The 20884-nt window shown below is 55.6% G+C and overlaps 5 protein-coding genes across 5 annotated transcripts; 2 read left to right on the top strand and 3 right to left on the bottom strand.

Moving 5' to 3' along the window:
* Positions 1-16: 16 nt before the first annotated feature.
* N7468_006139 (polyketide synthase) lies at positions 17-7372 on the bottom strand (the record flags this gene model as incomplete). Its single annotated transcript, XM_058475435.1, has 9 exons — positions 17-149; positions 297-444; positions 583-1366; positions 1432-1613; positions 1681-1759; positions 1837-7084; positions 7126-7131; positions 7185-7234; positions 7289-7372. 9 exons carry the CDS (start codon positions 7370-7372, stop codon positions 17-19), a joined length of 6714 nt encoding a protein of 2237 aa, XP_058331175.1.
* Positions 7373-7449: 77 nt separating this feature from the next.
* Positions 7450-8487, bottom strand: N7468_006138 (beta-ketoacyl [acyl carrier protein] synthase domain-containing protein; the record flags this gene model as incomplete). Its single annotated transcript, XM_058475434.1, has 1 exon — positions 7450-8487. The coding sequence occupies one exon, from the start codon at positions 8485-8487 to the stop codon at positions 7450-7452; it is 1038 nt and encodes a 345-aa protein (XP_058331174.1).
* A 1239-nt stretch (positions 8488-9726) lies between these two features.
* Positions 9727-10670, top strand: N7468_006137 (thioesterase domain-containing protein; the record flags this gene model as incomplete). Its single annotated transcript, XM_058475433.1, has 3 exons — positions 9727-9988; positions 10053-10489; positions 10548-10670. 3 exons carry the CDS (start codon positions 9727-9729, stop codon positions 10668-10670), a joined length of 822 nt encoding a protein of 273 aa, XP_058331173.1.
* A 593-nt stretch (positions 10671-11263) lies between these two features.
* Positions 11264-12995, top strand: N7468_006136 (uncharacterized protein; the record flags this gene model as incomplete). The annotated part of the gene is made up of 3 exons (XM_058475432.1): positions 11264-12464; positions 12511-12873; positions 12928-12995. The coding sequence occupies 3 exons, from the start codon at positions 11264-11266 to the stop codon at positions 12993-12995; spliced, it is 1632 nt and encodes a 543-aa protein (XP_058331172.1).
* Positions 12996-14479: 1484 nt separating this feature from the next.
* N7468_006135 (uncharacterized protein) lies at positions 14480-19525 on the bottom strand (the record flags this gene model as incomplete). Its single annotated transcript, XM_058475431.1, has 13 exons — positions 14480-14723; positions 14804-15184; positions 15250-15333; positions 15400-16071; positions 16137-16187; positions 16249-16444; positions 16512-16838; positions 16894-17056; positions 17111-18021; positions 18078-18357; positions 18421-18632; positions 18695-19220; positions 19310-19525. 13 exons carry the CDS (start codon positions 19523-19525, stop codon positions 14480-14482), a joined length of 4263 nt encoding a protein of 1420 aa, XP_058331171.1.
* Between the last annotated feature and the right edge of the window lie 1359 nt (positions 19526-20884).

The following is a 20884-nucleotide window of genomic DNA, read 5'->3' as shown; positions in this document are numbered from 1 at the left end:
AGACAGAGTCTAGAGATCAGTAATCGTCAAAGGCGTACCGCCCCTCAAATTCGTCGAGGTCCGGCTCGGAGCCATAATCCTTAGACAATAGGTACATCTTCACGTCATCCAGGTAGCTATACTGAAATGAAAGGGCCCGAGGAACCATCCTACGGGCGATCAGTCAGCAAAACTTACGACTTCCCATGATCCCATGCAGCACAAGCTTTATTGGTAGGCCTAGGACGTGCGGCAGATGTCAAGATACGTAGGGCTTCTCTTTGAGTGTTAGATGTGGTCGTATTTGATCGTTTTACATTGGGACCGAAGATCCTACCAAGGGTGCCGGGGTGGCGCTGGCGACGGCGAGGTAGAATCCTGCATTGTGCAGCCCGCGAGAGCTGACTGTATGATGCGCCCAATCTTCCAGAAAGGTGCTGCGGGAGATAGATGTCTGCCGGTCCCCTAAGTTGCCCGAGAATTACGTGCAACCAACTACCAGGAAATTGACAGCGAAAAGGGAAATATCCCATGCTCATAGCGTTCTTCAACCCAACTTCGACACAGCTTCTTGGAGCTTGACCGGGACTAATCGCGATTTACTCGCGACCAAGTGGGTGAGAGCCTCAATGCTCCTTGACTCGCGAATGAGGAGCAGTGAGACGTCAGCCGCCAGCATGCCGACGACCCAATTCCGGAGTTCGACCGCCACTAACGAGTCAACACCGTACGAGTCGAGCGTCCGGTGGGGTAGAATGCGGTCCACCGGCGTGACGATCAATTTGCTCAACTCTTCCCGCACCGCGCCGCCGACTGCCTCCACTACCTCTTCGACCGCCTTGGCGCGTCTGATCTTGTCGATGTGGTCCGAGCTGCCTTTGCCACCCTCCAGGTCCGCGCCCGCGAAGAGCGCAGAGTTCTGCACTAGGTGAGAAAGGTGGCGCTGGTTGAGCCACTCAGGCGTCTTGATGCCCGTCTCGGGGATCAGACCGATGGCGGCTTGACACTCGGCTCCACGAGCGGCCAAGACGTAGTCGAGCGTCGCGAGAAGTTCGGCCACAGAGATAATGGCAAACCCCTGCCGTTTCATGTTGGCGAACACGGCGGGAGACTCACTGACAAAGCCCGCGTCACCGACAACGCCGACATCGACCGCAAACCCGTGCTGGCCGCGGCTGCGACGATAGTGCATAAAGGCGTCTTGGAACGCACAGGCAGCGGTGTAGTTGGCCTGCGCCGGGTGACCGATGATACCGGCGATGGACGAAAGGACCACGAAAAAGTCCATGTCGGTGGGCAGGAGCTCGTCCAAGTTGCGGGTTCCAGCAACCTTGGGGGCCAAGGATGCCTGCCATTGCCGATGTTCCATCTGGTCGAACATCACATCCTATTTGTTCATACACGGTCAGCCATTTCCTTCTTGGAGCTCCAAGAAGTACTGGTATCACTCACCTCAAGCGCCATCGCGGCGTTGATGACACCTCGAATAGGGCCTGCCCCATCGACAGCCCGGAGATCCCGGAGCACAGCTTCCAAGGCCTCTTTGGAGGAGATGTCACAAGCCTTGGCAAGAACCTTGACGCCTTGGCTTTGCATTTCTGCGATGCATGCCTTGGCGGCGGAAGTCTTGGCTCCTGATCGCGATAAGGTGACGATCGTCCGTGCGCCTCTCGACGCAAGCCAGCGGATGAGGATACAAACCTAGGCCTCCAAAGCCACCTGCCAAGATGTAAGTGGCTTCGGGGAGCAAGGCCGGAAGAAGGGGGGTCTCTGGCAGCGCCTGCAGGTATCATCACGTCAGTAAGGATTCATTTCTAGACCGCACTCAGAATTAAGCAAACATCGCGTTGAACGTACCGGAACGGCCTCCTCTGGATCCGCCGTCAGGATCACTTTGCCCATGTGCTTGCCGGCTGAGATGAGGCGGAAGGCAGACTCAATCTCGCCCATCTTGTACAGCCGAAGAGTCACCTGATCAGTCAGTTTGTCGCTCGCGATCAAGTCGATCACGTCCTTGAGCAGGCGGTGTACGAGCATCTTGTCTTCGTTAATCATCTGCACCAGATCAACACAGGCGAAGGCGATGTTGCGCAGCAGGAACTTGGTCGGCATTAGCGCGTCGTCCAGGAAGTCCTTTTTGCCGATCTCAACGAAGCGACCAAAGGACGCAAGACAGCCCAGCGACTCGCGGAACAGATCACCGGCCAGGGAGTTCAGGATGACATTGACACCCTGGTTCTTGGTCACGGCCAGAAGAGCCGGCCCGAACGCGGCGGATCTGCTGGTAAAGATGTGCTCCGGCAGGACGCCCAGGCTCTCGAGGCGCGCGCGTTTCTCTGGCGATCCGCAGGTCGCGTAGACCACGGCGCCCAGATGCTTAGCCAGAATGACAGCGGCTTGCCCGACGGCTCCGGCCGCAGCGTGGACTAGGATGGACTCGCCCGCCTGCAGCCTGGCCACGTTAACCAACGAGTGGTAGGTGGTGGCCCACACGATCGGCAATGAGGCGCCCAGTGCGAACGAGATGTTGTCTGGAATCCGTGCACAGTGAAGCCCGTCGACTATCGGATAGTTATTGTAGGACTGCGCGTAGTAGCTGCAGACACGATCACCCACGGCATATCGCGATGTCATGTTGTTGCCGACCTCCACCACCGTGCCGGCACAGTCGTTCATCATGGTGGCTGACGCGCCGAGCTCACCAGACGCGACGAGGACGTCGCGGAAGTTGATGCTGGCCGCGCGACACTCGATGCGGATCTCGTCCGGCGCTAGGCTGCGCGCATGCTCAACGTCGTCCGCCCACCGGAATGTTTCCATCAAGCCGGGCACGCCGAGCTCGACGTGTAGCGGACGCGAGCGCTGCAGAAATATTGTCTGCTCTGGCTTGGCTCGCGCCGTGGCGCGGACGATGCTCTGATCGAGCTGCTCATTGTGGAACATCCGGTTCACGTAGAGCTGGCCGTTGCGCTCCGCGAACTCGCAGTCGAGCCCGATCGAGCCACGGCCAAAATCCAAGATCTCGGAGGTCAACAGCTTGGTCAGCCGCAGGCTCAGGCGCTCGGAAATGGCACTGTACGGAGTGTCGGGATCGAGATCGAGCGTCACGTAGCGAATCCCGGGCTGTTCCAGCCTCAGCGACCGGGCGAAGCCAATGGTCAGCGCGCCCTCAGGCACAAGGGTCTCTCCGGTCGCGCCCCTAGAGATCAGAATCAGACCTTTGCAGGACAGAGCGCACTTCTGGAAATTCTGCCATAGCGACGCGTCCATACGTCCCGCGAGGGCTTCAGATACTCCTGGATCGACCACAACCATCGTGCTCGCAATGTCCGGGATGCTGTCAAGACCGCCGGTCGTGATTTGGCGCACACCGAGGCCGGGGCTCTGGCGGAGATGCTCGGCGACTACGCCCAGGCTGAGGCCGGACGGATCGGGAACGATGCCGCTCGTAAAGTGGAGTGAGACCTCCTCCAAGGGCGGCTGCGCTTCAACGGGAGCTTTGGCAAAGAAAACGCTGATTGTCGCTCCTTCACCATTGGCATAGTCGGACAAAATGACGGGGTCGGATTCGAAACCCTGCTGCTCAAGCTTTTGTTTCCATTCACCCTCCGAGAGCACAGCCGTCGACACTCGCCCTTCGTCGACGCCAGACCACCACCCGGAAAGAGAGCCAAAGATGAGCTGATAGTAAGGCTCCGGGTTGGTGATCTCCATAAGAATCAATGTTCCACCGGGCCGAAGGAGTTGGCGGATGTGTTCCAAGGAAGACGCAATATTTGGGGTAGCGTGGACCACGTTGCAGGCGATGACCACATCGTAGCTTCCGGGCACAAACCCTTGAAGATCAGGAGAGGAGGCCAGATCAAATGCTTCGTAATTCACGATGTTGCCATACTGAGCCAGACGCTCACGGGCCGCGGGGAAGAACGCGGTCGAGAGATCCGTGAAGTCGTACTGTGCCACCAACGGCTGACTATGGTGAGACAGGGCTTGCAACAAGGGCAGTGTGGCCGAGGCGGTACCACCGCCAACCTCAAGGACCCGCAGCGAAGGGTTGTAAACGCCGAGAGCCTTGCAATACGCGTTGATCTGATGATAACAGCGAATGTTTCGTTCCTCCGAATACAATTTACCTAGCATATCATCCAAGGTCAAGATTGAGAGGGAGTCCGTCACACCAGTCAAAAGACTATCAAGATTCTCGCCAATACGCTTCACAGCCTCGAACGAGACGCTCGGATCGGACGTCGTGACCACCCGAGCCTCCCACACCAACTCAGGAGAGTCGGGTTCTGTGGCTGCGAAAGACTGCATCCACTGATACCAAACTCGCTGGAAGCCGTCTGCAACTTGGTCCGACTGGATCAGCTTAAGGGCCCGCTCCACGTGTGCGCGCACTGCGGCGTTGAGGGCGATATTACGGTAACGAGAGGACCCAGCAGAGAGCGATTTCGTGCAGTGGGCAATGACTTGCGCCTTGTTCATGCTGGGGAAATGGCCAACCCACTCGGGGCTGTGTGACAGCTGTAGCGCCCGTGAGGAAATCTCGTTGGCGGGTAGCTGGGCGACTCTCAATCCATGGTAGCTCATCATGGGCTGTGCACCCAACTCGATCTGCCCGCTCCAGCTGGTTCCCTTTTCCTGGGCCATAGAGAAGGTGCGCAGCTCAGTGCCTTCCGGCACTTCCAGAGCGGTCGAAACGCTCAGTTGTTCGATGAAAACGGGCACCATAGGCGCCTTCGTTTCCCGCTCCACTAAAAGACTGGCGCACACGCCGTGAAAGAGGGTGGAGTCCAGCATTCCAGGATGCACGACATATGACTTCTCTCCAAAGGGATGCGCTGAAGGGAGCAAGCTCGGCATCTTGTTCGTGGCCACGCTCGAATCAGCCAGAGCTTCTAGGCTGACCACGTTATGGAACGGTGCGTACCACTCCATCCCGACCTGGCGCGCGGCGGCGTAGAAACGAACAGGCGTGATGGGATGGTGAATGGATGCGAGGATGCGCTCCTTAACACTGACGGTGGGGTTGCTCAGACAATCCGTGAGCATTTGATTATCTGTGACGACACGTATACGACCGCGGCAGTGCTCACTCCAGCGATTGCCAGAGGATGTGGAGAAGATTCGGAACTCCTTCCAATCCTGCCACGAACCCTTTGCGCTCTGAGTCTCAGGCCGCAGCGACAGACATATCTCGGTGTCGGTATCATCCTCCCGGAGCACTAGCGCCTTGACAAAGCTGCAGTTGCCGAACGAATAGCCAAGAGTGGCTTTGGATTGGGTCTCAGCCTTGAAAGCCGTGAAGCGACGCATCGCCTCCATGGCCATGGCCAAATATCCGGCGGCGGGAAAGATCACTTGGCCCTGCACCAAGTGATGTTGCAGCCATGGCATTTCCTTCAAGTTCACGATCCGACGCCACCTAGGCTCCGTAGGATTGACGTCGTACGCCAGATTGCCCAGCAGCTCATGCGGCAAGAACTGACGGTGCGTGAACTCATGGGAGATGCGGCTGTCGTGCCAATGACGCTGGTCATGATTGAACGCGTACGGCGGCACATCATCCAACATCGCTGGCAACTGTGTCACAAAGCCGGCATTCGCCTGGTGGACGTTCACGGATGCTCCCAGGGCGAACAGTTCGCCCACGGTGCGCAGCATGCTTTCGCATGCACTGGCCTTCCTCTTCAGACACGACAGGTAGTGGACGCGAGTCGATGATCCCACCTGTTGCAGCACCTCCTTGACTGCGCCCTGCATCTGCGAGTGAGGGCCCACTTCCAGAAGGAGATCGACGTTGAGGTCATGTTGCTGTGAGTCCTGCTTGTCACCGAGTACCATGGCTTTCAGAGCTCCGGAAAAGAGAACGGGAGAGACAAGGTTGCGAGCCCAGTACTCTCCGTCCAAAATCAAACCGGCCGACAATTTCTTCCCGTGCAATGAAGAGATCATGTTTCCGGCCAATGGACGTGGCTGGATGTGGGCGATAGCAGATTTGTATTCCTCCTCGATAGCCTGCATCATCTGGGAATGATACGCAGCTCCCCGAGTCCGGAGCTTACGATGGAAAACATCGTCCTCCTGTAGTAGAGCTGCGACTGCCGCGATATCGCTGTTACCTCCCGACAGTGTCACACTTGTCGGGCTGTTATAGCAGGCGATCTTCACCCCGGAAGCGTCAGTGGCCTTGATTTGGTCGATGTACGTCTGCGCAACTTTGGGGGACAAGCCCACGGCAAGCATGCCTCCAGAAACTCCAGAGCCGATGAGCTGGGATGTGAGACGGCCGCGATGGTATGACACGGTCAGTGCGTCTTCAAAAGAAAGTGCACCGACGGCGTAGGCCGCGGCAATCTCTCCGCTGGAGTGGCCCACAGTAGATGATGGGGTCAAATCCAGAGATGCCAGCGTGTCGACCAAAGCCAGCTGAACGACGGTCGAAAGCGTCTGACCATACAATGGCTCATCCACGTGCGAGTCTTCGGCCTTCTCATGGCTCAACTCAGTCAGAATATCCCACTCGCAGCCCATCGTCTGCAAATGAGCGTTGGCACGGTCCAAAGACTGGCGGAACGCTGGCCAATCCTTGATCATCTCTCGACCCATGTTATAGTATTGAGCTCCCTGGCCGCCGAACACATAACCAACCCGGGCGCCTTCCTTGAACGGTGCGCGGACCGCGATAGGCGTCTGCTGGAGGATCTCGAGCTGTTCCACCAAATCATCTTGGTCATAGGCGATGATGGAAGCATTGTATTCGTGAACCGTGCGCTTGTTGACTGTGATGGCCAATCGATCGAGCAGCCCATCGGACTCGTCCAAGGAAGCGGCCGGGGCTTTCAACAGGTACTGCGTTAGACGCTCGGCGTTCTGGTGGCAGCTCTGCTCCTCAGCACCGCTAAGAATGAAGACACGAGGCCGGTCTGCGGTGGGGCGGAAATCACTGGCGGTACCATTAACGCCATTGGCCTTCTGGATGCCATTGGCGCCATTAACACTATTTCCGCTGTCAATATGGTTGGTACCGTGGACGCCATTGGTGCCGTTGATGCCGCTGGTACCGTTAACGCCGTTGGCGTTGTTTTGGGGTGAATATGCTCGTCTACACGGTCAAGGATGACGTGCGCATTGGTACCACCGTACCCAAAGCTACCAGAAATCAGTACCATCTCCCAAACCACCTGGAGAATAACTTGTCTCACCTGTTAATAGAGATACGGCGAAGATCTTTCTTCTCGAATCGGAGAGGTATCTGTCATCACTTAGCCGAAGTGTTCTGCTATACGCTAGCTATCGCGATCCATACCTGCAGATTCCAGATGTCAAGTGGGACCTTCGGGTTGGGCCTTTCATAATTGACCTGAGGAGTCACAGCCTGGTTCTCAAGCATCAAGACGGACTTGATAATTCCGGCGATACCTGCAGCACTCTCTGTGTGGCCGATATTACCCTTCACAGATCCCATCATCAATGGCCCTTGGCTCGGATCTCTGGGCGAGCCAATGCGTTGGCGATAGCCTCGGCTTCAAGAGGATCGCCAACCGCTGTGCCGGTCCCGTGGGCTTCAACGTAGTCTGTTTCCGTTGGGTTCAGACCGACCTCGGCATATGCATTGATGATCAGCTCTTGCTGTGCCTCGCGACTCGGCACGCTGATACCCTGAGGGGTGCGACCATCCTGGTTCAGGGCCGAGTTGCGGATGACAGCTCGAATGCGGTCCCCATCTTTGATGGCCAAGGAAAGTGGCTTCAATACGACACAGCCACAGCCCTCTCCTCGGCCATAGCCATTGGCGCGCTCGTCGAAGGAGAAGCAGCGGCCATCCGGCGAAAACATCTTCAGCTTGCTCTGGTACGTCCAGCGCTGGGGGTCCAGCAAGATATTGACGCCGCCGACAAGGCTCATGGTGCTTTCGCCACTGCGCAGGCTCTGGACCGCATTGTGCAATGCGACCAGACTGGCCGAGCAACCCGTGTCAACCGTGAAACTCGGGCCGCGCAGGTTGAAGAAATAGGAGACGCGGTTGGAGGTGATGGCAGGTCCAATCCCGAGTGTGTGATAGCGTTCCTGGGATTCCGGGTCCCGCGCCAGAACCTCGCTGTAGTCAGAGCTCCACTGGCCAACGTAAACTCCAGTCGAAGATCCCCAGAGGTCCTTCAGCGTCAACCCCGCGTTCTCGAACGCTTCATACGCTAGTTCCAATGTGATGCGCTGTTGCGGATCTACGGCACGAGCCTCCGTCGGCTTGATCTCGAAAAAGCTGCAGTCGAACGCGGCCACATCGGAGCTCAGGAAATGGCCGCCCGGGGTGTTGGTCGTGCTGTTATGAGGGTCTTCGTCATGGTAGAAGGCCTTCATGTTGAATCGATCTTCGGGCACCTCACTCCACGCCGACCTCCCGGCCGCGAGGGCGTCCCACAAACGAGATGGCTGGGAGGCATCGCCGGGAAAGCGACAACTCATGCCAATGATGGCAATAGGGTCGGACTTCATGCCAGCGGTCATCTTGTTGAACGGAATAGCTTGGGTTGGAATGTGCAACGACCGATTAGGAACCGCGTGTTCAAGTACAGATCATACTGTGACTCGACCGGTTCACCACGAGGAATTTAGGCCTCGACAAAAGGTATGGGTATTCTTATTACCACTAAGCATAATACATCTTATACAGCTAATCTACGGTAAGCAGAGCCCGGCATCCAACCACATGGCACAAGGCTGAAGGAAGCTGGCTATCCACTCGTGGTTGTCACAGATGAACCTACTACGGTATGAATGCTTATTTACTTGTTATAGCTACCCTCAGGCGGCGTTTGATATTTACCCCGCCCCCAACCGGTGTCGATAACAGCCAATATGGATCGCTTGCCTAATTTGGCTGACTTGGTGGATCGAATTCGTCTTAGTGCCTGTACGCAGGGCCGGAAATGCCCGCAGCCCCGGCTGTAATTGTGGTCTAGAACACCTTTTACACCGCCCAGGAACGCTGTGCCAACCTATCAAATTAATATCTCAATACTACACGTGTCAATTATATCGACCCGCCGTCTACTGCATTACTGTGCAGCAACTTTGCCGCGCCGACCTTGGCCATGCTTACTCTACGCTCGTATGGGCCTATACATGGAACGAACCATCCGGCAGGGCAGAAGGGAAGGCGAACAGCCTTCAATCGTTGTCGATGGATATGCCTATCACAAACAGAAAAGGATGCTGCGGACTACTAAGGGGTGCATACTCGTGCAGGAGCCAAGCTCAGCCTCTCCAGGCGCTACCAGGTCGAAAGTCTAGGCACTATCCCTCCTCTGAGTCCTCAGTGCCTGACCACGAGGCTCTCTGGACTTCACTTGGATTCCCTCCTCCAACGTCTGGGTAGAACGCCTGTGGCTTCGCACCCTTGACTATGCAGTACGTGATCCTGGCATTAATTGGCGGAAGGCACGTCTTGTAATTATGTGATCCTTCAGCTGCGCTGATAAATCCCTGTTTGCGCTCAGCTCTGTGATCCTGCTATGTCCACGGGTACCAGACGGGGCCTTACCTAATATCGACACACACACACACAGAGCACGAGCAAACTATCATAATTGACGCGGCGTGATAATGGCCTGCAGGAAGATGACGTAAGATTCACACGTTCTTTGACATGATCATTCGCTTTCCACCACGTGCGACGGTTTCCTCCGGGGGGTTATATCCTGCAGGCCCACTGTGTGATCTGCGTCTGCTCCTACCCTCTTCATCATGAACAGTGTCATGTTCAGCGTCATGATTCGACAAATCTATAAGCGGCCTGCAGGGTCGACGGCCACCCCATTGTTCCTGTTCCACGATGCAAGCGGCACGATCGCCAGCTACTACACACTGGGCCCCATAGGCCGTGATGTGTACGCCGTCCCAGAGTCACACATGGCCAGAGACAGCGGCGGCACCCTGCAGGAGATCAGTCGTCATTACTACGCTGCGATCAAGGCCATCGTCCCGGAAGGTCGGGTGCTGCTTGGAGGTAAGAGAATACCGTGTACACGGGGGCCCGTGGCGGTGCCAGCTGACTGACAGAACCCATTCAGGCTGGTCACTGGGCGGGATGATCGCCCTGCAAGTCGCGTGGATCTTCAGCCGTGATTCCAAAGTGATCGTGGATGGGATCATCATGGTGGATAGTCCCTTCCCGGACTACCGCCATGTCGTCAATTGCGATCTGAATTCGCCCATCTCGGAAGACGGCCCCACGGACGCGACGAGCCGTCTGGAGAATTCTATCCTGCGCACTGTAAATATGTTGCACCACTGGCGGCTCCCTGTTTGGCGTCGACAGCCCCAGCCGTACACGGTTATGCTGTGTGCGACTGAGCGACTGACGCATGCCATGCCCCCGGCTTTGTCCTTTGTCGACCAGTTCAGAGACAGTCCCAGCTTGGGCTGGAACGAGCGCGCGGGCGTTGCAGTGGTGAACAAGAACTATTTCATCAAGGGCCACCACTTCAGCCTCTTCGAGCCGCGAAACGTAAGTTTTCTCTGGTTTGCCCGATCCCAAGCACATACTAAAATGGATCTCTATACAGGTCGCCTCGGTCACGAAGGTCGTGGCCACGATTGCGAAAGAAATGGAGGTCTTGGCCTGTTTCGACGATGACGACGGAACGACAATGGCACAATTCCAAATGGCAAACCCTCTGGCAGCGTAGGGTATGAGGATAGAGCTGGGATCAAATCTGTATCTTGGAACCCTTGTCATCAGAATTGGTAATATATCCATTTGTTTTTGACAATTGAATCTATATTTTGTCGTGTAAAGCGCTTGAATTCCCAGACGCGATGGTAGGCCACGGCCTTGTTTATAGGTGCATGCAAAAATTTGACGTAATCGCAGCTTTCCAAAGTAATGAAGCCGCAACTAGGCAAACCGGGAAAGCAACGACGAAAGATGCGATCTTACCCTGCAAGTTACATAGCAAAGCTGAAGACGAGTAAGCATACACAAGCTTGCCTGGGTTGGGTTTAGACAACTTACGGAGTAGGAGCCTTTTGGCTCATGGCAGCCTGCTAGGTGGGTTATTTACGTGGTGTGCCTGGCGCCGAGCCACGGTCATTATTTAATTTACTGCTTATCTGTACGGCTGATACGCTTTTCTTACTCCGTCCCCGCACCATACGTATGGGGCTGGGCCCACTCGTTCCAAAAGTGTGTGTATTTGCAACCTCCGATCCTCAACAATCATCTTCCATTCTGGGGGTCTGACTCCTGCCCGACGAACGTCGCCCCGTTGACGTTCCCATCATGGAGCCAGCTGCCGAAGCGGACGAGTTTAGCCTCGCAGCGGTGCAGCCCGAGGGGGCTCCTCAACACGAGCAGACACCCCTACTCAAGCATCTGCCCTCGGTAGATGACGATGAAGATGACGGTCGTGACGATCACGGACAAGAAGACTTCGCTCATCTACTGTGGTACCGCCGGCCCTCAATGGGATGGATCCTGCTTCCCTACCTCGTCCTGGCCTTGATCTACGGCGGCATCATCTCCCCGAAGATCAACCTCGTTGTCGACCTCGTCTGTCGAGAATACTATTCCACCGAGCAGCTCGCCGGCCGGAGCCCTACCACGAGCGCCTTCGATGACGGCGCCCATGACCGCTGCCGCACCCCCGAAGTCTCCCAGCGAGTCTCTCTCTTCATGCTGCTGGGAGACCTCCTCGGTGCGATCCTCCCGGCCATCGTCAGTCCCCGACTGGGGGCGTTGTCGGATTTGTACGGGCGCAAGCCCATTTTGATCATCAATGGTCTCGGGTCCATGGCCGGTGAAATCATCACCCTCCTCGTCGCCTCTTCCCGAGACACCGTCAACGTCAACTGGATGCTGCTCTCGTTCTTTCTGGAGGGTGTCACAGGCTCCGCCATCCTGGCCATGGCCATGGTGAACACGTACGCCACCGACTGCGTCCCAGCCCACCGCCGTAGCATGGCCTTCGGCTACTTCCACGGCTGCACGTGCATTGGCATTGCTCTCGGCCCAATTTTGGCGGGCTACATCGTGGAGGTGTCAGGCAGCATCGTCACCGTCTTCTGGATCATGCTGGGCGTCCATGTCTGCTGCGCCATCTTTGTGGTCCTCTTCGTCCCTGAGTCGGTCTCGCAGCGTCGCCGGAGTCGGGCGCGCGAGAAGGTTGCGCGGGCTCAGACCGCACATCGGGACGGGGCCTCGTCTCTGCGCCGCCTCAACCCCTTGACGCTGCTGGCACCGCTCAAGGTCCTGTATCCCACGGGCCCGGGCAGCACGCCCGCCCTGCGACGGAACCTCGTCTTCTTAGCGGCCGTGGACACCATCATGTACGGGGTGGCCATGGGGAGCGCCAATGTCCTGCTGATATACGTCAACTACGAGTTCGGCTGGGAGACATTCGAGTCAGGTCGCTACCTTACGATCGTCAACTGTACGCGCGTGGCCTTTCTGATGGTCATCTTGCCCGTCATCACCCACCCTGGTCCGCCGCCGGGGAGGCGGCGGTGGCCACGCTACTTCCAGCAAAGGCAGCGACTGGTTCGACCTGACCATCATGCGGATTGGCATCGCCCTCGAAACAGCCGGCTGGGTTGGGTACAGCCTGGCCAGCCGCGGGGAACTGTTCACCCTGTCCGGTGTCGTCGGCGCCGCTGGCAGCGTCTCGTCCCCGGCCCTGCAGTCGGCACTCACCAAGCACGTGCCAGTCGACCAGACGGGACAGCTCCTGGGCGCAAATGGCCTGCTGCACGCCCTGGCGCAGATCATGTCTCCCGTCATGTTCAACGCCGTGTTCGCGGCCACCGTGGGCCACTTCTCGCAGGCCGTCCTGGTGTGTCTCACCGGGACATTTGGCGCTGCCTTCGTCATCAGCTGGCTGATCACGCCTCACGGTGAGTGCCACTTTTCCCCGCATATTCTGACAGCGCTAACGGGTCGGTTGACAGTATACCACGGGGCGGATGAGGACATCACCTCCATGCCGGGATCTACGTCTGCGGCGTCGACAGAGTGAGGGATGAACTACGGCTGTCTGCATCAGCTCCGTGAGCAAGCTCTAAACGGAAAATCATCGCAGCTGTCCGCTGCTCTACCAGCAGCTCATTGCCCCCAGCTCCCCGAAGAATGAGCTCCGGAACTTGATGTCAATGCGTAAAGCATCCGAAGCAGATCCTTGGAATCTGAAATCTAGATTTAAAAGTCTTCAATCTTGTGTGATAGTAGTAGTTGTCAAGTAGTTGTCAACGGGAAGCCTAATCGGAGTTGGAACACAGCAACAACGGCGTTTCGATTTGGAATACTAAAGCTGGAGAGGAAAGAGGAGAAGGGCAGGAGCTACGGTGACGATCTATCTACTCCTTCACGAACCTCCGTCCCATCTGCACCAGCCTCGTAGTTCAGGCGGACCTCTTTGTCTCCCTGGGCGGTAAGCGACGGCAGAATCTTGAGTTCAAAAGAAAGTCCCAGATACGGTAGACGGTGTAAGGCAGCAGAATCGGCCAACGGCTGACAGTAGTAGAATTTATTACTTTGATCTCGCTTCTTAAATATGAGTACTGTGCAGAGGGGCCGGCCTGTTGTTAGTATAAAACGACGTCCAACGCCGGGCTCTAGCTTAGCACTAACAAGTACCCCGGGTCGAAGCAAATTTCTTGACCCGTGGTCCCGCCCATGAGGGGCCCCCAAGGCTTTCATAGAAATTCATAATTAATGGAAATTACCGCCCTCGGTATTTGATGTATTATTTTACTTATATAGTGGTAGTTGCACTCTGTTTTGTCGCTTGCCACCGCATTTTAGTGGCATACGCCGTCCGAACTTAGACAGGATGGGGTGGAGGGTTGGCTGTAGCGAGATTTAGTCTATCACGGTAGTCCCTCTTCTTACTCTTCTCTCCTCCTCTCTCTAGCTTTATTGATTCGCATTCAAGCGCCGCGGTCGCTCTGTTCCGGCAGTGATTTGGCCTCCCATTGACGGGTCTTCGTGTATTTTCCGTAAAATTTAGCCTATGCATGCCCAGATATATATCTCACAATATCGTAGCATCTTAGTAATAATTTTTCAGTTAACCCTTCAAAGCTCGTTGATACCATCCATTTTTCTTACTGAGGATCATTGATAAAGTCTAGCCGTAAGTTTTAATAGTGTGAAAAATCAATAGTTTGCTATATATTGTTGTAGTATCTTCTATGAATAGGTGAGGAATAAGTGACTGAAGAGACGGATGAAAACCGAATTGGTTGCTGCGGAATAGTAGCCCTGTTAGGACGCTGGGTACGGGCGACATATTCCTCAGGGAGGTGACACGCCTCGTCGATTGGACCAGGGGCGGAGACTGACACCCAAGGTGCGATCAAGCCTTAGCTAGATACTACCTAGATTCGAAAGTCCTGGCTCTTCATCTCTCAACAAATGCTTGACATCGCTAGCACGCGGGAGTCGGGCACGACCTTCTCGAGAGCCTTCATCGAGTGGATTCACGGTACCTACGCAGCACACCTACTCCAACTTAGAGCTGCTGATTTCGGAGTTGGCCTTGGTGAAAGTGCTGGCGAAGAGCGAGTCAGGCTGCAGCAGCAACTCGCGCGGGTCGCCAAATTCGGCGATCTGGCCCTGGTCCATGATCAGGACCCGGTCAAACACCGTGAGGATCTCGAGACGGTGCGCGACATAGAGTACCGTAGAGCCGTCGAAGCCCTTCAGCACGGCAGAGTCGATGATCTCCTGGGTACTGCGATCGGCTCTGGATCCAACTGCGATGTCAGTCGTCTGTCTTTGAAGTGCAAAAGCGTGGATCCCCCAGTGGAGTGCAGGCTTGCTTACCGGCTCGTGGGCTCGTCCAGCAGAACCAAGTGACTCTTGTGCAGGATCGCTCGCACGATGCAGAAAATCTGCCGCTCGCCTTGGGAGAGCAGATCGTCGACGACGAGCGTGTCGAGGCCTTCGCGCTGTCGAAACCTTTCGTACAGCCCGTACTCCTCGAGAAGAGCAATGATCTTTTCGTCACTCGGTACGTCTACCGCCCCCAGAGTCAGGTTTGTCCGCAAGTCCACGGGTAGCAGCACGGTATTCTGCGGGACCACCGTGATGCTCGAGCGTAGCGCCTCGGGCTCGAGGACCGAGACGTTTCGGTCGTCGATGATGATGCTCCCCTGCCGGATGTGAATGAGACCTAGGATCGACGAGATGAGTGTGCTTTTCCCACTGCAGCGCTGTGATTAGCAAATCAGATGCGACGATGCAGCGACGCTGGGGAGCGGTTTCCATACCTGCCCGTGCGCCCGCAGATTCCAACCTTCCAACCGGGCTCGATCTTGAGGTTTAGATTCGATATGACTGAAGGCATAGTCTCACTGTCAAGCGAAACGTGTCAGCTTAGGCCATGCATTCCTGATACCACCAGTGTCGCAAGAACTCACCTGTATGCCAGTGACACATCGCGGAATTCCACAGTCCCTTTGCTGGGCCAGCCGTAAGGCGGCACTGTGCTTCTGTACGAGGATATCTCGGAGGGCGTGTTTTCTGCAAAGTCGTTGATGCGCCTCATCGCACCGAGGGAGGTTTCTAGTTCTGTCCACTGTGAGATCAGGAGTTTGGTCGAGGTGCCTAACCCCACGATGCTGTACAGCGCCAGGCCGAGGCCCGTATCGTGCGATCCGGCCGAGATTGAGATGACGATGATCGCCAGCGCCGCCGTCACGAGATCGAGTACCAGACTAAGCATGTTCTGCGCTGTCGCCAAGAGGTAGAACGGCACCTGCGATGCGATGATATATCTTCGGGACTGGATCTGGGTGTGTTTCAACCACCCGAAGGCCCGGATGGTCGCGAGGCCTTCGACGGAGCGAACGAACAGTGACACAATGGGGGCTTTGGCCTCCAGGTCTAGCAACCGTAGCTGGGAGGACGTCGGCAGATACACATATTGGATGCAATATACCACCCCCAGCATGAAAGGGATAGCTATTCCCGCATAGTGGGACCCGATGATGAGAGTGACGCATTGGGCCAGCAGCTGCAGGAAGACGAGGACCGTACCGATAAAAGCCAAGGGAATCTCTTGATCTATGATAGCTAGGTCCTGCGCGAATCTGATCCAGGGGTAATACGTTAGCGATCCCAAGCTTTTGACTGGATATCTACGTGATTTTCATACCTGTTCGTGATCGAACCTCTGTCGGTGGTAGCAAGAAGGGAAAGGGGAGCGCTAGAGTATTGTGGCCTTAGTGGACGACGCAGACAGGCGAGGGGAGCTGAGGGCGACTTACGAAAGGATTGCTTTGGCCAGCAATGAGTGAAATGTGATTGAGATGCGGGGTGCGATTCCCAGTGTGAATAGGACACACGCTGCCGAGAATGCGCACAAGGCCACACCACTCAGCCCCAAGTAGATGCCCGAAAGGGTGTAAATGCTGCTGTGCTGATCGGCTGGAGTCAGGGTGACCCAGGTGTCTAAGTAAATTTCTGTCATGTTGATGCCTGTTAGCTTCCTGAACGAATCTCATCGGTGCGTGGATAAAGGGCGACTCACGAGGGTAAGTAATTCCCACTACAAAAATGGCAAGCAGGAAGACAAATACCATCAACCCGAATACTCCGGCCACCTTCACGAAGACGACGTAGAGAGCGAGTTCCCCGGACTTCCGATACCCTTCCAAGTTATCGCCGTTTCCCTCGATTGATAGTCGCGCGTCGGTCTCTCTTTCGCCACTGAAATCCCCGGCCTGTGCTACATGCGCACTTTTCGTATCGTAGAGCAATGTGGACTCAACCTGATTTTCGGGTGACACGCCCTCAGTCAGGACAGGTCCTCCAGGCCCCAGCGAAAGAGTTGCGATGCTGCTGGGCAGCGGCTTCCCTATTCCTCATGTCAGCAGCGACGATAACCCGGGGGCACAAGCGAAGGGACATACGGGAACTCGAGACCATGAACGTGGTGATGGAATGCTCTTGAAGAAAACCGCGCGCACCGACGAGACTCTCCAGCACGAGATGCTCGGTGTTCGCATCTAGTCCGCTCAGGCAATCATCCAAGACCAAGATCCGAGGGCGTGCGTAAATTGCACGAGCCAAGCTCTGCAGGTTTGTTAGCAGGCGTCACCATGTAGTTAGTGGGTCCGGATGACGAACAATGCGAGCCTTTTGGCCTCCGCTTAGCGTGGCCCCGTTACCAGAACAAAGACAGGCGTCTCCTTCAGGCATGGTCTCCAGGTCAGTCTCCAAGGCACAGATGCGGATTGTGTCCGCGTACCGTTTGGGGTCGAAGGCTGCGGGACCAGTGATGTTGTCCCGGATGCTACCGTTGTTAAACCAAGGATTCTGATCGCAATAGCCGATGGTTCTGTCGCTCACAGCTACCTCCCCCGCGCAGAAGTGCACCTCACCCAGTACCATTTTCAGAAGTGTGGATTTCCCGCACGCGATTGGGCCCACAACGCGAACGATCATGCCAGGCCTGATGTCGAAGCTGGCATTCTGGATGACGTCGTGGCCGTCCTCATCGTATTTAGCGTGGGCGTGGTTCATGATCACGCTCGCGTGCGGAGGCTCCGCCGGATTCGTTGTCTGGCGAGGGTCTAACCTGTAGTGCTTGGTGCACATTTCCTGGATGCGCGAGATGCAACCCAGGGCCGTCACTGTGCCAAATACTGAATCGACCAGTTGTCCGATACTGGAACTGAGGATGGTGAAGAGCGTCAAGGCCGAGAAGGCCAGACTGACACTCATGACCTGACCGTCGCCCGAGTTGTGCAGTAGCGCGTAAGTGGCGACTCCAAGAGCCGGGACCAGTGCGGTGGCGGCTTGTGCCAACGTGGCCATCACAATTACGAACGCTCGAAATTTCTGCGAACGGCGGACTTCGAGAAGCCGTGCGGCGGTCAGACTGCGTAGGAGGCCCGCAGTGTAGCCCATCATCTTTATACTCTTGAACTCAGCCAGGATCTTCACCACCTGAGCAACGCGTGCCTCGGTGGCTTCAAACCACTGTTTCTGAGCTTCGCTGCCGGCCACCGACACCAGCAAGACACCAGCCATGCACACTACCCCCGAGACAGGTCAGCATACCATTTTTTGTAGATTGGGGTTGGTATACTACCAATGGAGATACCAAGCGCAGTGACCATGGCAATACCGATGGAACGCTCGATCAAGTAGAGGGCGATCACCGTGGTGATAAGGTTAGCCCAGACTTCGTGGATCTCGCGAACACCGAACTGAATACGCTCAATGTCTGCACTCACCAAGGTCGTCGCTGAGCCGGCGAGCTCGACCGCAGAGTCGAGGTGGGAAAGGCGCTGAAAAATAAAGTCGGTCAGGCTCGCTCGCATGGCGACGGCCGCCCGCACGGCATTCTGGCGATAAAGAGAGTATGTAACCTGTCAAATCAGCGTGAGAAATGACGAACTTCCAGGGTCTATGAACGGCACGGAGCGACTGACTGCCAGGCCAAGGTAGACCAACACATAGGCACCCACTATCGCGTTCTTGGACTGTTGAGTGGCCTCGGAACTAGAAACCAATGCCGTGGCCCTCTCGACAAGAAAGGCTTGTGCTAGGCTCAGGCCCAGGTAGCAGGCGCGTGGGAGCACTGGACTGAGCAAGTCTCGCCAGTGACGCTGAACAAGACTGTGAACCAGTGATTTGTCCAGATCTGCGCAAGAAGATTCAGCCTGCCGTTACGTTGACTGGTTAGATGCTTGGGATGGCCCGTACCGGTGATGGCAGTGCCTTTGAGTCTGCACGTAGTCAACCTGGGGTCGACCAAAGGCATCGTTGCGGATGTGAATGTGTTCCGGTAACCGTGGACAAAGACTGGGACTATCCAAGTGAGTAACGACCGCTCCACAATACCGCGTCTCTCTTCAGAAGAAGGCTTTCCGACCATCTCTTCCTTCATGAGCCCATCCTTTGGTGCCATTTCGAGTACAAGAGCAATCACCATCAGGCCTGCCGTCACAGTAAAGCTGATAAAGACGCGATCCGAACCCGGCATGTACCACAGAGTGCGGGCGCGAGCCGCATTCAACGGCGCAGCGGCCAGGAGATACAACGTCAGAATGGACGAGGACGAGGCGACCTGCGATGTTCCAGGAATGACAGGACGCCCATAACAAGGATCGCGAGCAGCCCAATTGCAGTAACGGGGATCGTGGCCCGAGCGTTGGCGGATGTGTCCTTGCAGGCGAAGGCCAGGAAGAGGACTTGAGAGACAAAAACCAGAGGATGAATGATCTGTCGCCTGAATCGTCAGTTTTCGGGGGTTTACTCCTTGATTCGGGGCCGGCAGTTGCCCGAGTAGGGGCGCTTGGATGCAGCTCAAAGACTTACCGATTTTAAGAGGCCTAGGGGAGACGGGCGTACGAGAAGATCGGCGCGGATGAGCGCAGGTATCCGCCATGTGAGTGCCAGCAGCATCAAACACGAGGCCGGGAGCACGAAGAGGATCGTCTCCTCGAACAGCAACGTGAAGTCGAAGTCATCCAGACAGCCATGGACCACGGGACCGAAGACATCTTCGATGGTGCGGGTACATTCCCCACGCATCTTTTGTGGCTGCTCAGAAAGGCAGAGGGCGAAATGTTACGATGCCAGCTGCGTTGGGAGAAAAAGGGTCGTAGAGAAAGACTTTGCACGAACGGTTCAATCAAGACCCTCAAGTTTAACGAAGCCTAATCGACAGCGCACTCCAACGACTGGGAAGTCTCCCAACACCGCTGGCTGTCGCTCCAGGCTTACTCGGGTGTAAGGTAATTTGACTAGCTATGGTCTACGATACCGAATCGTACTGTATGGCCGGTACCGAATCGTATGGCCTTGTCAGTGTTGACGCTGCGGCTTAGTTAATTAAATCCCCTTCAGCTTTGTAATCCACTGTTTTCCTTGCCGTGATTAACTAACACCGATTAAGTTAGTCAACTAGTCCTGTTATTTACTTTAATCGCCGCCAACACGGTTATTGACTCGAGTCGCAACGATAACTATCCGTAACTCCGTAACGACCGTGACACCCTGCCACCACACCAACCTCTTTTGCGTCGCCTTTCCTGCCGCCTATCCCTCATCTTCAGAGTGTTTAATTGAGCTAGCGGCCAACTTTGCTTGTTGCTTACAATGGGAAACCTCAATAATATAAGTTTTGTTGTTGCTGTTGTTGTTACATGGATCAGACGTGGTGCATCTCGTAAGCGGATATAGTGCGGCACTAAGTTGGATGTGGATGTACTCTTAGGGAAGGTGAGTAGTTATTAGTGCTTCATTTGTAACCCTAGTCTTGCGTGGTTCAGCGCCAAAGCTTTAACTAAGCCACGTGGATGGAGACTCCTCCCTTCCCCTCCCTGTAACTGCATGGGCTTTTTGGGCTAGAATCTCAGCCTAAAACCTCAGACAAGCCTCGAGGTAGATAGAGAACTCGGTAGGAGATAGACGTTGTATCCTATAGTTAGAATATTCGATCGGCTTCCAATGAGACACGTTGGGCAAGTAATTAGAGGAATCTCCTCTAGTTGGGAGAGACCATGCGAGTGAGATGCAGACTAGTGGGGATGCATATTAACAGGGAGGGGTTGGCTGGATAACTGTAGTAAGCAGACATACATGTACCGGATTCAAGTGGCGTTGGTTTATTGACAAGTGGATAACAACTTCAAGTAGGGTCGGTTTATTGACAAGTGGATAACAACGCCTGCACGGTGTGGCTAGCGTTCACTTTATTCACTAAATCAAAGGAAATCAAGCATGACCATTGGTCAGTTGCAGTCAAGCCTCACTCGGGCTAATCCGATTAAGAAATATCCCCTTAGTGTATCGCAAGCTATCTTCCCCCCCTGCTCTCTCAAGGGCTATCATCACTACTGCCAGTCTCTCGCTTTTCGACAAGGGTACAAGCATCTTGGACTTTCATAC

Source organism: Penicillium chermesinum (assembly GCF_028974085.1).
Source record: "Penicillium chermesinum strain IBT 19713 chromosome Unknown utg000004l:1.0-3345178.0:1.0-3348027.0, whole genome shotgun sequence".
NCBI lineage: Eukaryota > Fungi > Ascomycota > Eurotiomycetes > Eurotiales > Aspergillaceae > Penicillium > Penicillium chermesinum.
Note: the sequence above shows the minus strand (reverse complement) of the source record. Positions and strands in the feature narration are given on the sequence as shown.